The sequence below is a fragment of the Muntiacus reevesi genome, chromosome 8 (genome assembly GCF_963930625.1).
Source record: "Muntiacus reevesi chromosome 8, mMunRee1.1, whole genome shotgun sequence".
Classification (NCBI taxonomy): Eukaryota; Metazoa; Chordata; class Mammalia; order Artiodactyla; family Cervidae; genus Muntiacus; species Muntiacus reevesi.
Genome location: NC_089256.1, coordinates 61,212,796 through 61,229,864, shown reverse-complemented (window position 1 = coordinate 61,229,864; position 17,069 = coordinate 61,212,796). Strand labels below are relative to the sequence as shown.

The following is a 17,069-nucleotide window of genomic DNA, read 5'->3' as shown; positions in this document are numbered from 1 at the left end:
CCACGTCAGGGCCTTTGGGCAAGAAAGGGAATCACGTGTAGAGCTTGCTCGATACATGACACTGGAGCAAAGGCAGCTTCGTATTTCTCATCCCCTTTTTTCTCATTTGCCTCAGTAGAAGCACCTTTCCTTCAGAGGCATGTCAGAATGTGCTTTCCCTGACATTATAAATAGCTCCCAAGTGCCCTGCCAGGGAGTGGGTATAGCATTGACTCTCTTGGGGTGCAGGAGAGAACTGTCCACCCACCTCTGGTGGAACACAACTTCACTGCAGCATCTGCACGGCTGCCTGGGACCCAAGTGAGAGACTTGTTCTTTTTATCCCCTACAGAGAAAATGGAAAATGGGGCAGTTTCCAAGTATATCTTCTTTCTTTTGCAAATAGGGCCTCAGAGTCTGATGCAGGCTTTCCAGTGTGGTGTTCCCACTGTCAGAATTCATGGTAAATTCTGTGTTCTCTCATGAAGGAGATTTGGGCACAAGAGAAGGATTCTAATAGCATTTTTAACAATCCCTCAGAAACATGGCACAATAGGGTAACAGAGTCTTCTGTTTGTTACATTCTGTGTTACTTCTCGGTGAGTTTTGTTAAGGACATTTGTAGAGTGTCTCTTCCACTGGGATGTCTCCTTGGGTATCAGAAATGTGCTTGTTTTTAATGTACAAATAGAAACAAAAGGCCTTCTTTTGCTCTTCCAGATTGGGATCACCCTGCAGCCTGTGGCACTGCATAAGAACGTGTATGCGTCGGTGGTAGAGGACATGCTTTTGAAGGTGGGTGCCTGTGGGCAGCAGAGGGGCTGTCGGGGGCTGAAGCACCATGGGGTCAGCTGGGCAGGACACACTGGATCCCAGGCTGCTTTGAAAAAGACAGGGACAGAAATGGAACAACAATGACAAGCTTTATGATTTCTTTCTTCTTATTTTTAAATTAATTCAGTTGTAGTTCCTCTGCGTGTCAAAGCATTTGCAAGAGTTCCTGTGCCAGTGTCACTAACAGCATTTTTTAATGCCATTTCAAGTGCTTTCTAAGTAGCCTGAAGTGAAAGTCAAAGCCCTCAGTGCTTTCAGAGGTGACTTGCATATCGCAGTAGAAACAGCCACAACTGTCCCAGCCCTTGGCAACAGGATGACAGAACCAGGTTCCTTACCCAGCCGGAGCCTGGCTCTGCTGTTCTTTCTTGGTGGATCCCCTCCAGGGGCAGGGATACCTCACAAATAGCCCTCACCTGTTTCCTTTATTAAAGCAGTGTCTGATTAATGAAAATCACCCCCTTCACAATTCAGAATCATGGCCTCTATAGTTGTGGCCTATCATTCAAACCTTTAGTTTTTCCTTAAGGACTTTGGGTCTTTAGATACAGTGGTTTCCCAAATTTAGGGTCTGGGATGGGGTCAGCTGCATCCTTCTGACCAGCATGCAGGTGGCGTTTTTAGAGTAATAGCATTTTCTGTTACAGGCTACAGAGCAGCTGGTCAGTGACATCCTGAGACAGGCTTTGGCAGTTGGATACCAGGCAGCATCGCACAACAGGTACAGTTCTCACTTCCTGACAGTTCCCATCAAGATGTTTTATACTTTAAATCAGTTCAGTAGGAGGTGGAGGTATCCATGCTTGGGACATTCTCAGAGCCAGACTGTCTCAAAATGACCAAGCAGACCGCTGAGTCTCTCTCTTGGTTGTGAGAGGTCTGTGTTGTCTCTGTCTCCGCTGCAGAGACTGTTTGGTAAGATTCTGATAGGTTACAGGGTTGAATATATACCAGTTCTTTGCCATTGAAGATAATAGTGTTTCAGACTTGGGGCCAGGCACTGCACGTTACCTAATTTGTTTTTTGTTGCAGAACTCATACTCCCTAGGAAAGTGGGCTCTGAAATGTTATCTTGCCTGGCTTTCCTAGGAAATACATCATAGAACCTAGATTTAAACTTCAATCTCACTGACTCTATACCCACAGGCTGACCACTCCTTTGTGGCCTAATTGTCACTGACTGAGATGCTGAATTTTCCTTTTGTCCCACATCCCGGCATTTCTTTCAAAGGAAACAAATTTATTCTATTGTTTAAAGGCTGTTGTAAATTTATTAAAACTTTAACAGAGTACCTGAGGTCATGAAGAGACCTAAATAAGAGGATTATTAGGTCAGACTTGACAGGGATATAGCATAGTGGACAGTATAGAGAGCTCTTTACAAAAAGTGGGGAACAAAGGAGTTCCAGTTATGTTGCTGCTGCTTGTCCTGCTAGAGATCCAGGAGTGGGCTGAGTGCCTCTGCGGCCCTGCTCACCACCATGGTCCTGACTGTGAAGACACAAAGCAACTTGAGTGCTTTTGATAAGAACATTTAACATCACCCAGCTTGGTCTGGCATAATTTCCAAGGGATGGGAAACATGGTCCCCAAGTTCTGTGGTGCTTTGATTCAGCTTTCATTTGGCTAAGACTGAACTACAGTGATATTCTGTTCTCTGCTCTACTTCATTCCTTTTTTTTTTCAATCTTCAAAATCTTTGTTTTCCCTTAATCATTCAGCGAACTTGAAATTCATCTCATGCCTGTGAGTAGGAAGTTAGATTTGAGCCCTAAATAGGGCTGGCCGGGAAGAGGATAGGCCACATCTCCTGAGTCAGAGGAATTAATGGAAAAGAAGAGAGGTGGGGGGACGGAGGGCAAAGAGCGGCTCCCCATCCCTAGAGTGGCCCCCCATCCCTAGAGTGGCCCCAAGCCATGCCTGTCACTCATTATTATCCCCATATAATTAATTTAGATATTTGAGAGAATTAACATTTATTTTTTTTGGACCAGGATTCCCAAAGAAATTACAGTGAGTAATATTCACCAGGCCATTTGCAACATTCCTTTTCTGGACTTCCTCACAAACAAACACATGGGGATACTGAATGAAGATCAGTGAATGGAATGAAGATGCTCCTAGGAAAGCAGGATTCGAAGCCTTGAACTGTGATGACTCTTCTTTTCTGGAGAAGAGATAGTTTCCTGTGGGCCTCAGAGTACCATGGCGGCCAATCCATTGCCTCCACCTACCACCACCGGAGCGTTCAGCCCCAGGTCAATTCCTTTAGGACAGAAGTTTGTTTCCTGAGTCTAGAATTAAGCTGTGAGTGGATGCATGCTCTGTCAACTTGCATCTCTTCACTCTGTGCAGGCTCCATGAGAGTCTGGGGTCAAGCCACTTTATATTGGGCCCTTCTGTCCTCTGGGTGGTTTCCAGGGGGCACCATGGGCCTGAGTCTCCCTCCAGGAGGTGGGAAATGAGTCTGGCAAACTAGAGGTTCTACCCATTCTGTGAGTTGGCGTTCCAGGTACCCCAACAGTTACCCTGATAACGTCTGGAGGAGGGTTGGGCTTCGGCACACAGTAATGGCCGTGGTGGGGAGGATCCGCACTCAGCTCCGAGTCAGCTCAGGAAGCAGTGATCCTGTTTGGAAACCACACGAGCTTGGGAGACCACAGACTGAGAATTCCTGTTTCATGGAACACAGGAGATTATTGCAGCCAGTCTCAGCATTGTCGGGGGGTGAACAGAGTCCAGCACAGGTCAGGAAAAGGTTTGACTACAGCTGAGAAGCCCTTACTGTGTTAGTCACAGACCCGCGCAGCTTGGAGGATGTGCCAGCAGAGCGCTGGTTCCTGCTGTTGGTATGGTCTGCAGGAGCTTCTGCTGAGTCCATGTTGAGTGGCCAGTGCTTCCCACAGTCCCTCAAACAGTTTATCTTATCCAGTTCTTCTCTGTCAGTGAATTGTTCCCAAGAAGAAAAGTATTTCAAACACTTGTGAGTGCCTTAAAGGTAGAGAAACGACTGTCAACCAGGTGACAGTGTTCAGAAGCAGTAAGAAAGCTGGTCGTAAGCAGAGCCCCGTCCGTGGGAGACGGAGTGGATAGAAGGCAGGTGAGCAGCACCTGCACGATGTCCAGTTTCAGTATAGACGCAGGACCCCAACCTTCCTAACATAGTCCGTGTGTGAGTCAAGAATCTGTTCTCAGTTAGGAATCTGCTTCAAGAAGATCTGAAACCTACCCAAGTCAAAGAAACTTACCCAAGCAATGTAATTCATGTTTTCCTGAGTCCTCTAGACGTTCAATTCAGGAAGACAGGGAGGCAACTATGAGAAATCTGCCCTTTTTAATTCAGCATCTGAGGACTGCAAGTGCAGAAGGAAATCTATTCAGTAAGGCATCGGGCATGCTCTGGTTAAGAATAAAATAGTTTAGTGGTGAAGACTCAGATATTCTATACATAAAATACTCCAGGCAAGGTTAATGGGCAGGTGTAGACTCATTTACCAGTGGATGATGACTTAGATCTACAGGACTGAAGATATGATCCAAATGAGAACAGATTCAGTTCTTACAGGTAGGAAAGCCTCAAGAAATTATCTTTTTGTAAAAGAAATAGTAAATGATTTAACAGTCCTCATATATGTTAATGTTTCAAATGTATTTGTATCATAATATGTAACATAATGTGTAACAATATCTACAGTAAATCTTTTGGTATTTGTGATGGGTTTTTCTGAGTTTGGGGGCTTCTCTGATAGCTCAGTTGGTTAAGAATCCGCCTGCAATGTGGGAGACCTGGGTTTGATCCCTGGGTTGGGAAGAGCCCCTGGAGCAGGGAAGGCTACCCACTCCAGTACTCTGGCCTGGAGAATTCCATGGACTGTATAGTCCGTGGGGTCACAAAGAGTCGGACACAACTGAGCGACTTGCATTTTCTGAGTTTGGAGCTCTGCATTTGGGTGGGGTTTTTCTTACGTTAGGTCAGAAGGAGCTGGGATGAGGCAAAAGTGTGGGGGTTTGTGTATTTCATTCTTCCACTTCTTTCTAGAAAGAATTTGCAGCTAGTAATATAAGGATTACGGTTATATAAAAATCTGAAAGAGTTTTGGAAGAATGCATGTTGGCCCTGGACATATGATTTCTGACAGCCTAGAGTGAGAAAACAACCTGATTGAGCTCAGAGCCTTCTCAAAGCCAAGGCAATGAGGCAAACAGCTCCTGTTGTCCAACCAGAAAGCACACTGGTCTGTTTGGCAAGAATGGGTCCCTGCTGAGGCCTGGAAAAAGTTACTCTTGTGACCTGGTCCTGCTGGGACCATCTGCTACCGCAGAAAAAACTACAGGAACTGCAGAAATATTTCAAAAATGACTATTTATATCCACCCTTAATAAGAACTAAAGGCTTTGTTTTGAAAGCTCTGGTTCTTGAAAGGTAAGAAGTTTTTTGGGGAGGAGGCCCTGGGAGACAATCCAAGTATGTAGCTTTCTTGGGACCAGACTTCACTTAGTATCAACCTTTAGGGAGTTGAATGGTCTGGAGGAAGAACAGGGGCATTGCTTAGGCCCATTTCCTGAGTGTTATGTGTGTCAGCCACAGTTCTGACAGGAGCCACAGGACTGTCACAGTACCTTCTCGGGGACTCTCTCTTCCTCACCGGATTAGCCTGTGTGTGTGGCCAGCGGAGCTCAAAGGATCCCCCGTCGGCCTGGGGTGGGCTGCACAGCCAAAGTTCTCTCAAATGCTGCTTTTTGGAGTTTGACCTAAAATCCTAGCGATATTACAAGGATGGTTAGGGTTTAGGTTTTTCTGAGTTGGAGCCATCAGTCTTGCTCTCAGTGACTGGGGCCCTTCCCTCTGGTTGGGCCTCCTCACAGCTGATCAAGGCTGCTACTGCAGTGCTAACTTTGGTTATGGAATAATTAATTTGAACTCTTTCTGTTAGCTAAAATTACCTAACAGATTAAACTGTTTTAATTTAATACAAAAATGCGTACTGTAAAGAAACTTTAGCAAATATTGTAAGATGTAAAAAATTTTAAATTATCCATAGTTCCCCTTCTCAAAGATAGCCGCTATTAATATTTCAGTAAGTTTCTGTCTTTATTTGATTATTTATATGACCTACATGAGTTGGGACCACACAGTTGAGGCTTACTATCTCAGTGGCTTCCTAAGGCCTTAACATAATGTTACTGGAGTGGCCTTATTAAGACCTAGAGTGAGTGGGAGCAAGGTTCTTCAGAATTCAGATCTAATAATTAATGAAGTCTAGTAAGAAAAGCTGTTGCATTGGGATGTTTGTGAAAAGCTGTCTGTTCTTGAGCGTGCAGGATGCCTTCCTAAGGTCAGGTCTCTCTTGGGCAGTGATGGGGCTGCTAGGACAAGCTTGGGGGGTGGAGAGGCATAGCTGGCTATGCTGTGTGACGGACAGGGGCTATTACTGGACCAAAGCAGCAGATGCCAGTAAAGCCGGCTCCCAGGAAGGGGAACCTGCACAGGAGAGAACACGTACAGCAGCTGTGCTTTGTTGGCCATTTACTGTACTGAGCACCCTGCATGGAAACCCAAGTTCTCTTAGGGGGAGGCGGGGTTTGCAAATGAGCAAACAGAAGTCTAAACTGCTGTCAGCTAATGAGTGGAGAACCAAGGTTTGTGCCCAAGACTGGCTTCAAGGATAATCTTGTTTTACCCTAGGTGGGGCTGGGGAGATGTGGGTTCTTGTTAAATACTACATACGACACCAGTGCAATTATAGCCCTGGGTGAGCATTCCCAGAATCTACAAGCCTCCAAGGGAGAGCAGCGGTAGCCAAGGCACATTAAAGTCCTGTTACCAAGAGGAGGATAAAGGAAGACATGAGAAGGCTTTGTGTTTATAATTAAATAAATAAATTAACAAGAAATTGAAATAGTACATTTGCATTTTAGTAAAATATGAGATTGTACAGTTAATCTGTTTGCTTCTCACAGAAGGCCCAGCAGGCAGTCTCTTTTCCCTTAGGAACATCTAACATGCAAACCAATGAAGTCTGAAATAATAGAACCCTTTGTGTAAGCATATGGTTTTGCTTTTCCGTTTTAAATGATTCTCTCAGATCATTTCCTTTGCTGGAACGAGGGGAAAGGCTGTGCCTGCCAGAGCTGGGAGCTAGCACCTCTGAGGGGACGGCCCCCTCCAGCCTGGGCTGGAAACACGGCCCCACCTCCACTCTGAGCTGCTTCTGAAACCTGAACGCCGCCTCCTGTGGCAAAAGCAAAGGCTCACCAGGCTGTCACTTGGGAGCTGGAGAGGGATAAAAATCCAAAGGGAAATCCTTGAGTTTTCTTACCAAAACCGTCCTTAGGCTGTGCCTGTAATCTCTAAAAGGACACAAACGTTTCAAGGGCTGCTTGCAAAGAGCAGAACCAGGCTGTTTCCAGGTGGCTGCACCGGCTGGACTTTATCGATAAAGTCAGCAGAGGGACTTCCAAAACCAAAATGAGCTGGTTCCTCAGCAGCTAGTGAGCTCCCTGTAATGAGATGACATTTTAAGGCCTTTTGGGCCACCCTTGCCCCAAAGACATTCCCAGTTCTTAGTATATAGTAGTTCCCATCTAGTCATCAATACACTAAGGGAACAAAACTGGTGTTAGTAATACAACGTGGGGCTCAGAAACCAACAAAATAAATGTCCTTCATTCAGCACTTCATTCATCCCAAGAAATGTTTTGTTAAAACCAGGGTCATCTTGGCCATAAAGAAATTATGTTTTTAAAAAAGAAACCCTATGATTGATATTCTTCTGTTCCTTTGGGAAACTTGTTCCTGGTTACTTAGCATTATCATGAATCACATGCAGGTGATAACCTAAGATTTCTTCTACAACCTGTGAGGGGCAGCTGGTGGGGCTATCCAAGGACATTACCTTGAGTTACCATAGGTTATAAAATTATCATACAGCTTGGACGTTACTGGATCTTTCAAAGATCTGTTATGTCCATGTTCCTCAACCCCCAGAGACCAATTCAGTTCACAGTAGAATTGATCAAGGTCTTCAGATTTAAAAACTGAAGAGCGCCCTAAAGAGGCAATTAAGAAAAGATCTGAAGCGTTCCGCACACTTCCCAAGGAAGGAGAGGGTGGCGGGGGCCCAGCACTGAGCTGGGTGGCGCCTCTGTCCTGCTCGCAGCACCGTGTGGCTTGCGGAGGCGTGGTGCCCCTGACAGCCGTCCCGTCCTGAGGCCTCACCGCAGTCCCGGGGGTGGGTCCTGATCCCCGTGGCTCACTCTTCCGTGGGCAGTCACACGTTGAGGATCCGGGGAGCCGAGGCCTGAAAGATGGCTGAGGGGTTAGGGGCAAACTTTTTCCTCACCTCAGGGGCCTGAAAAATGAAATTTGGCCACAGATCAGTGGAGCTCTTCCTCAACTTTCCCTCTCCCAGCAGCTCCAGACTGCTAACCTGAAGGGTCGGGGTCGGGGGTGTCCACGTGGACCTTACCTTCTGCTTCCCGAAGCCTTTGGGTTGAGTCAGAAACTGAACAGCCCTATACCTCCCTTCCAGCCCCTCCTCTTATATGGACTCAGGGACTTGGAAGGCTTGCACTAAGCAAGTCAGTGGTCAAAGGTAAGGCTGGGATTTAGGAGGGAGGCAACATCCTGCTCCCAGAGAAGCCAGTGCTAGGGGAACACGCGTGGCTAACGACAAAGCAGCACCTTGGCTTTCAGTTTCTGAGCGATGGTTAACGGGGGTTCAGAAACCACTGCCCCTGCCACAGTGCCATCTGACACCATCCACAGCTGACACCTAGTCCCTAACCTGGACAGAAAAGCCGCTGTTCTCACACCCCCCGCAGCCAGACACCAGCTTCCCACTGACCTGGAAACCAGCCCTGGGGCTGCCGTCCCATCCAGAGCTGTGGGTTGTGATGACTTTGGCGGGCTTCACTTTCGTGGATCTTGACGGCTTCACTCCAGTCCAGGCCTGGAATTCCTGTCTGGAACAGAACACATCACAGCCTTGCACAGGGCCGGCTGTCTCTCCGGCTTCAGCTCTTGCCCTGTGTTCTGGAACGTTCCTGGCCAGTGTCCACTGCTGAGCTGCTGCTCTGGCTGCAGATGCTACTTTCTCACAGAGGCAGAACTAGCAGAGGAAGTGGACCCCAAACAGCTCCACCAGAAACTTTCTCCCACACTACCAGGAGTGAGCAGAGAACTCGGGCAACAGCAGCATCCTGTTTGTCCTAAACCGTGAGCGCCTGGTGAGTGCTGGGCCTCAGAGACGACGCGTTCCCGCCCTGCTCTCTGGGCTCCCTGCACTGTCTCTGGCCCACTTCAAGGGGCCCTAGAAGCCCGGAACCAGCGAGTCGCTCACCTCCAGCCCATGTCACTGGTGACCCTTACGTCCAGGGAGGGTCCGGCCTGGACCGTGCACAAGGCATGGTCATCCCTGGTTACAACTGAGGAGGAAGATGAGGCCCAGTTTAGTTTAGTTCTCTATAACCTGTCTTATTAACTCCTGCAAAAGGGTAAATCATAGTGACCACCTCAAGAAAGTAAAGACTGCCTGGCTTTTGCATGGCGCTGTGCACCTGGGCACTCATGCACGGGAGCAGGGAGGGATGGTGGTCTGCGTGGGGGTAGGGGCTGCTGGCTGCTTGGAGGAAAGCGACAAGGCTGGCACAGCCTAGCTCCATGTGCTCAGAGTTGCATTCTTTTGACAAAAACTAATTCCTCTTAGAATTGAAATAGGTCTTTTTTTTTTTTTTAATCAACTCCCCTACTAAATAGCTGAGACCTCCTGTGCCCACAGGAGCCCCTGGCCAAGGGGAAAAGTGTCCAGCTGGCCAGGGACAGCACCCACATGTGGGCTGGGTCCGTGCCTATCATCCCCTCCACAGCCCTGGCCAGGTTTCAGGCCCTGAGGTCAACAAAGCAGCCTTTTCTCCTTAGCTGCAGCACAGCTGGGCTCCACTGGGCAGGCCCTGTGTGCGTGGTACAGCTGTGTATGTTCACGGTCAGCACTTGGGTACTAGGAAGAGAATCAGACCAAGGCTCTGTCGGATCATTTTTGCTTCCAAAGCTGCAAGGTTTCAGAGACCAGCTGTCCGCACCATCTGCTGCTCTGCATCTCCCGGGGAAGCAGGTCCTCCCCTGGGCGTGCCCTTCTGTCCCCACGCTGAGCTGAGCCTTGGGTCAGGCAGCCCAAGCCAGCTGCCCCAGGGTGGCTGCAGAGGTCCCAAAGCAGGACTGCTCTGACCCAGTGGCTAGAGCAGTCCCTATGACTGCGGGGCAGGAGATAATAAAATACAGGACTAACGAACTGCGCCTCCCTCACCAAGCAGTTTCCACCATCATCCACCTCATGTGAGCCTCAGCTGGACTCAATGGCCACAGTCCTTCCCGCTGAGGGGCAGGGGGCTACCAGGGCATTGCAGAGAGCCCAGTCTGAGGATACTGGGGCCTGGTTCTCAGCCCAACAGGACATCAAACAAATCCCTTAACTTCCCTAAGCCTTCAAGGTGGGCACTTGAAAAAGTGGGAGTCAAGTCTGGCACTTGGACAGTTAGCCCTTTAACTGACTCACCAAGGAAAGAAAGATGACAGGAAGGAGAACTGCCAGAAGTGGGCGGAGCTAGAACCTGGGCCAGAAGTGCTGATACACACACACACAATTCTGGAGAGAAGGCTCTGGGAGGGTCTGGCAGGGGGCAGGACCCACTGCCCACCCAGCCAAGCTAGTGAGGCAGGTCAGTTCTCATCTGGAGACCAGGGGCCAGGTGAGGTGAGACCTGCTGGGGTGGAGAGGAGCAGCCACGAGTACTCTTGATATCTTTGGGCTCTCATGATCTGTTCATTATCTTTGTGAATTTATTTAAATGGTTTTCTTAGGTAACATGCATCTTGCAAGAAGGCAGGCGGGATGGAGTTGCTCATACCAGTAGTAGAGCTGGGAGGTAGAGGGTCTCAGAAGTCAGTCTGCAGGGTCAGGAGAGCCAGGTTCAGCAGCAGTCCTGTGTCTCTGCCAGGTGACCCAGGCAAGTCAAGCTCTTACTATTTGTGCTTTACAGATGAGGAAAGGGTCAGAGGGACCAAGTGACCCAAGTTTATACACCAGAAAGGAGAGCTCTAGTGAGTCCCAACTTTTGCCCAACCACTGCCAGACATAGGTCAAGCAACTATCTAATTCAGAGGAGGCAGCATCTTAGGGGATGGCAGCCTGTTTGGGGGCACAAATTTGATCTAGGGCAAGAAACACTTGAACTCCACTCTGTTCTACATGACCTCTTGCCAGAGCCTCATCTATAGAATGGGCACAGCAAGAACTGAAGTGATTTCAGGGGGTTATTGTGAAGTCTTGGGGAGATAATCTATGGGATGTCCTAAGCCTGAGGTCTGGTACATGCTAAGCAATACCTTTAGTATCACAGGAACTGGAAGGACCCAGCAGGACATTCAAACCTGCCATCTCTTTAACGGGTGAGGGACTGCTTCTGAAAGTTCAGCCTTTGCTTGGACACTTCCAGTGAGCAGGAGCTCAGCACCACGCAAACTTACTCATCTCAGTCAGTTCTAATTATTAGAAAGTGCGTCCTTCCCAGAGCCGAAGCTATCTCCCTGCAAGCTCCACCCCCGCCCCCCCATGTGAAGGAACATCAGCCATGTGAAGGCATGGCACACCCAGGACCTCTGGCCTTCCAGGCCTGTCACTGGTCAGCTCCTTCCAGCTGGTTCAGGCCAGGGCCCCGTCATGCAGCAGTCAGCACCTTCCACCGCCTGGCTAGGGCACCAGTGCTGCAGCTCAGTGCTCTGCCCCTCACATTCCCGGCTCCATTTCTGCAGACCACCCTGCAACAGCCACTCCTCATTAAGTTCCTTAAAACCTGCATGCCCGTTAAGGAATCTCTGGGGAGCTGGGATGTTCTAGTGTCTGGATCTTGGTGGTGATGTTCAGGTGTATACAAAAACAATCAATCTGATGGATTTTACTGGATGGAAATTATACCTCAAAACAGTTGATTATTTTTTCCCCTCCCCCAAAACAGTTGATTTTAAAAGTAATAAAGTTGAAGGGGAAAGTTCATACCTTTTGGCCCTTAATTTGACAGGTATGAATTCATATTGAAGAAATTAGGGTATAAGCAAAGATTTAACTGTAAGAATGATGATCTTGTAAGTTATTTTTTCCTCTAAATTTTTTTTGTTGCTAAAGGTTAATACATGTACACTTTCTTTTTCTTTTAAGCAGTGATTCAGGGAATTCCCTACTGGTCCAGTAGTTAGGACTCCTCACCTCCACTGCAGGGGGCATGAGTTTGATCCCTGGTCAGGGAACTAAGATCCTGCAAGCTGCATGGCATGACCAAAAGAAACCCCCCAAAACAAAGCAGTGGTTCAAAAGAGCAGAGTGAAAAGTCCCTCAGGCTCCATCTACTCCTAGCAGCACCTACAACTCCTTTTCCTTCTTCCTTTCCCCAAAGGTTACGATTTTCTCACACATTCATGCAGAGACATTTTTATGCTTATTTCAGCAGATATGTATATATCAATAACCCTTTAACAACACAGATAGTAGTAGACATACTGTTCTGCATCTTTTTTGACATTTTCTGTTTTAGCCCTTTCTATGGCAGAGCTATAATTAACAGGTCCCATACATCAGTAGAACAATGACATTGTTTCCATCTTCTGTACATTGTTGACATGTACCTTATTACTCCTTAACTCCCACTTCATGTTCAAGGTTACATGCATGTAGTGAAATTTTCTCTATGTGCAGTAACTAGATCAAAGAATAGTGTTTTTAATAGCCCCAAATTAGCAACACCCTAAATATTTAATGACATGAGAATAGGGTAATATTTGGAGGTACATATCAATATATGGGTAATGTATTCATATACCCATAAGAGAAAACACTACACATCCATTAAAACTCATGTTGTAGAAGGGCATCTAGTAACGGACCAACAGCCACATACGTGAAACAACAAATGTAGTTACAAATCTAGCCATGTAAGAATTACAAATGGATATGCCCTCAAATGCATGTTAAGGATTAGAAAGAACTACCAGTTTGGGGTAGGACTGAGGGATACTAAATTTTTATGTTGTAATTTCCAGTTTTTCTACAGTGACTATGTCTCACTGTTGTAGTAAGAAGGGAGAGCCCTCACTTATCCATGAGAGGAGCACAGGCCTGTCAGTGAGAGCCAAGTCAGCTACCCTCAGTGGGATCTTGAGGGGACCACCCAGAAGCCCTGCGTCTGGTCCTCACCCCCAAAGCCCCCAGAGGGCACTGCAGCTGGCCTGCGAGCACTCCTTCCGTGGCTGGGCCCTTCTGAGGGAAATTAAGATTTTAACTCCAACGAAGGCAGGCCTTTCTGACAGGACTGCCCCAGAGAGTGAGGAGGTGAGCTCACCGTCAGGGAGGTGCTTGCTCTCTGACTCCAAGTCTGGTCAGGGAGCATCAATGGACAATCAAAGGGGTGACCTCACAGGCTGCCTGAAGCTCTCGAAGTGGGGTGGGATGGGGGATCCGGGTGCCTCCTCGCTCCTGCCCATCTGGTCCTCCTGGCTCCGCGGTTCAGTCTCCTGGGACCACGGGGTCTGGGTACAATGCGCTCCCCTGCCCCCAGCCTCATACCTGTACGAGGTGGTCGCCACTATAGCCGCATCCGCGTCGCCGATGGGGAGCACGTAGAGCCCCCGGCAGTGGGGTGCGGGGGCCTTGGCCCTGCGGCTGCTTGCTCCCTGTCCGCGCCCCTGTGTTGCATCTCTGGACCCCGCGGGCGCCGTCCACACGCCGAAGTCCCGCTGGTACTGAGTGAGCGGCACGTCCCGGCCAGGGTCCCGGGCACCTGCGGGAGAGGGGCCTCTGCGCGAGGGAGCAACGCCCGAGATTGGCTCCTCGCTCTCGAGGTCCGAGTAGTTGTGCAGGGTCAGCGGCACGGCCACGTCGGAGCGGTCCAGCTGGTTCCAGCGCCGCGCCAGGCAGCAGAGGCGGCTGATGCAGGGCCACGCCATGCCGGCCCGGCGTCTGCCGCTCGGCTCCCCGCGCTCCCCGGCCGCACCGCCCCCGCCTGCGGCCCCGCCCCCACGGCCCTCCCCGCTCCGCCGCAGCCCCGCCCCCTGGCCTGGGGACCGCCACCCAGGGAGCGAGGGCTGGGCGGGGACGGCGCTGGAGGGGTGCAGAAGCGGGGCTGGGGCTGGAGGAACTGAAACCGACTGGAGGCACTTTCCAACTTGAAGAATGTTCCCTAATTTAATCCAAAGTTCCCCAAGTGCTATCCTACAAATTGAACCTGGGTTTGCAGAGGCCAGGGGCCGGATGGCAAACACTCCTAGCTGGTACTGAGTGAACAGTGTGCTGGGCCCCGCCCACAGGCTGCCAGATTTGCGCGAGGATGCACAGGGGGCTTACGGGCAAACAAGAGAAGATGTAGGGATGAGAGACTTGCGGCTGTACTTCCCGGAGAACACGCTTTTGAATCAGCCTTTATGATGCCAAATTTGTGACAACCAATTCAGCCTTCCACCAAGAATTGACATTAGCCCTCAACTGACATTTCCTGAGGTCTAAAATCCCTAATTTTAAAGCATGGCTCCAAAGGCTTGATTTAGCTTTATAAAACTGCCACAAATCTTTGGCTGCTATGCTATAAAAGTTCCTCTCCCTCCTATGCAGAGCTAAGGTAATCCTCCAGGCTAAAGGTCAGTCTGTTTCAGGCATGACAGGGTATCAGACCATCCCTGGCCACACCAGCCTTCCTAAACTGACACAAGCCCTCAGTGTGCACTGCACACCAGTTACTAGTAACTATCGAAACAACATTAATTACCCAGTGCACCATCTCAAGCATATACCTGGACGGTATCCAGCCTGCACCTCAGAGGAAGAACCGCAGTACAGCCCTGGCCAGTCAAGAGAGACTCCTCTCCTAAACCACTGCGTTGCCAGTCTCAGCTTGAAGGCACAGTGATGTGACACGATGACTGCCTGAAGTGGCAGCAGTACAGCTGCCTGGGCCAGGCCATGACCTGAGGCAGCAGCAGGGCAGCCCTGCGTTCCATGGAGACACTGGGAGGCCTGCTCAGATACCCACCTGCTCCGTGTGACCTCCATGCACCACGGCCGTGGGTCAGCCACTCGGGAGACTCGTGACTAAAACACTCCATCCTGCAGGAGAAAAAAAAGAGCAGCTCTTCTTGTTTTGATTTCTTCATTAATTAAACAGTTAAAGAGCACTTACTATTGCTGTGTACCTGGAATAATGCCAGATGCCTTCAGGAGGTTTACAGAGCAGTGGGTGACAAGACATGAAAACCAGTGTAACAGCTTTCCAACAGTGGAAAGAGGGCCAGGGCCTGGACTCACCACCTGTAGTGAGGGTGGACAGTAGGACTGGGTGGGAATGCAGGGGTCAGGGCCCAAGGGTTTCAGCCACAGGTAGTAAGGGCTGAATCACGGAGGGCTTGAATTCACTGTTCAGAAGCAGTTTTTCATAGGCGACAACAGGAAATGACTAGAGTGTTTTCAGCACTCTGTGGCCATATGGAGAAGTACAGGACATTTTAGAGAGCAGCTGGAGAAGTCTTTACAGTCAGGTTAGGGACAAGGGACTGGGACTTAACGCACAGGTGCTGAGAGTGGAGAGGAGGGGCTGGATTCTAAACAAGAGGTGAGAGAGGGAATCTAGAATGGCCCAGGTTTCTGGCTTAAGCCAGGAGTGACATTTCACATGCCTGCACAGTGGCATCCAGGACCTAGAACTATGTTTGACATGCAGTAGACCCAGGTACAGAGTGACACAGCTCAGAAGACAACTTAACGGAGATAACTGAAGCGGCAGAAGTGGAGAGGAGAGAGAGAGCCAAGGCTGCACTTCTGGGACCCCACACTGCAGAAGGCAGTAGAGGTAGCACAGGCTGAGGCACATGAGCAGGCGGAGCATGGTCTTGGGGTGATCACATGTCAGCAAAGAAGCCAAGATGAGGAAGTAAGGAACCTCAGCAGGCAAACAGGAGAGTAGGGACAGTTGCCAGAGCCTTGGACAGTTAGGCTTGTGCTTCTGGAGCTGGACACTGACCTTCAAGGCCTCTCATAGGTAGATACTTGACCTTCTAAACATTCCTTCTCAGACCATCACAAATCAGAAAGAGGAGACATGTCTTCATTGCCTGTTTTTCGGGTCTGCCCACAAACATGAATCTCATTTTGGACTCCATATGGAAGGTCCATATGATCTCAGCCTCCCATCCCATCTCTGAAAAACATTTCTTGCTTCATCTGTAAGTCACAGGGCTGTTAGTATTAGCTACATATTCAAAAAGGTCAAGGCACAGCAGTCTGACCTTGGGCGGTTCCCGCACACGACCACCCTGGCTCCTTACTGGCAAGATGAGGGCCAGGTTAAAAAAATTCTGCCTTGAAGTGACATTAGTTTAGAATAGAATCCCCTGCCTGGTAAGAATGACCAGTACTTCACAGTAGAGCAGAGTCTGGGCTGGTGGGGAAAAGATGAAGAACCACCATAGCTGAACAATTCCTAGATGCTGGGCACATACTGCCTTTAGCTCCTAACATCGTGTGAGGTGGGCACCGCTTCCTCTAATTATCACGAAACCCAACACTCAGTGCCCACCACCACACAAGCCCGGCCCTCTACGGCACAAGGTGCAAAATTTGGCATAACCTTCTGAGATCACCAAAAGACCCAAAAACTCCCCTGTAAATCCTTTCAAGAAAACCTTTTAAATTCTCAAATTGTATTTCCTAGAAATTATTCTCAATCATGAGAAGCTGTTCTACTACAGTGAAACTATGACAATAACCCCTGTCTGCTAAGTTAGTAAGATGCTCCACTTCAAAGAATGTACATTTTTCAATATAAGATGCAATTAGGCTCAGATTCAAGTTTGAATTTATCCAAAATACTTCCTTCTAATTCTTAATCTAGCTATAATTTTAACCTATAAAGCAAAACCTAAAAATAGCTTTTTGTATACGACACTCACTGCCACAAAGTATTACCTACCTTTCTTGGGAAAAATTTAGAAAATATTGCAGCTGTTATTTCAGACCATGCCAGAGAGATGTTCTTAATTTTTACCTGCCAACCAAGCGAGGAAAGGGGTAGGTAAGTAAGAGTAAATGTTTAGCAGAGGTGCCAGAAGGCCAACATTAAAACCAAGCACTTCTGACCTTTCCACGTGCACATTCCTCAGATCCAGGCACATGTTAAACAGAACAACAAACAGCAAGATTCCAGGCCAGCACTAGTGCTCT

General features: G+C 48.7%; 2 protein-coding genes across 14 annotated transcripts in view; one reads left to right on the top strand and one right to left on the bottom strand.

The window, feature by feature from the left end:
* Positions 1-4,526, top strand: part of YEATS2 (YEATS domain containing 2) — a 97,137-nt gene extending 92,611 nt beyond the window's left edge. For all 7 annotated transcript variants that reach the window (XM_065942994.1, XM_065942995.1, XM_065942996.1 and 4 more), the window contains 3 exons: positions 700-774; positions 1,461-1,534; positions 2,808-4,526. In XM_065942994.1, coding sequence (XP_065799066.1) covers positions 700-774; positions 1,461-1,534; positions 2,808-2,916 — 258 coding nt within the window. In that variant the 3' untranslated portion in view covers positions 2,917-4,526. The remainder of the gene's footprint in view (positions 1-699; positions 775-1,460; positions 1,535-2,807) is intronic.
* MAP6D1 (MAP6 domain containing 1) lies at positions 4,509-16,952 on the bottom strand. Of its 7 annotated transcripts, none has more exons than XM_065943003.1 (6): positions 15,871-16,952; positions 14,887-14,960; positions 13,428-13,641; positions 9,156-9,230; positions 8,661-8,778; positions 5,724-8,165 (listed from the first exon to the last, which is right to left on the bottom strand). In XM_065943003.1, exons 2-6 carry the CDS (start codon positions 14,957-14,959, stop codon positions 8,085-8,087), a joined length of 561 nt encoding a protein of 186 aa, XP_065799075.1. In that variant the 5' UTR covers position 14,960; positions 15,871-16,952; the 3' UTR covers positions 5,724-8,084. The 7 variants fall into 7 exon arrangements, 4 of the variants coding, with proteins under 4 accessions (XP_065799075.1, XP_065799076.1, XP_065799073.1 ...); XM_065943004.1 differs by having other exon boundaries at positions 16,819-16,952; XR_010664216.1 differs by lacking the exons at positions 14,887-14,960; positions 15,871-16,952 and adding an exon at positions 4,509-5,573 and having other exon boundaries at positions 7,134-8,165; positions 13,428-13,853.
* Between the last annotated feature and the right edge of the window lie 117 nt (positions 16,953-17,069).

What these genes read in the sequence shown, in the direction of transcription:
- MAP6D1 (XM_065943001.1), bottom strand. Translation starts at nt 13,807, where the DNA reads ATGGCGTGGCCCTGCATCAGCCGCCTCTGCTGCCTGGCGCGGCGCTGG. An exon ending in GTGGCGACCACCTCGTACAG is followed by an intron (nt 9,231 to 13,427) that starts GTATGAGGCTGG and finishes AGTTGTAACCAG; the next exon opens with GGATGACCATGCCTTGTGCA. An exon ending in GCCCCAGGGCTGGTTTCCAG is followed by an intron (nt 8,166 to 8,660) that starts GTCAGTGGGAAG and finishes TTCATTTTTCAG; the next exon opens with GCCCCTGAGGTGAGGAAAAA.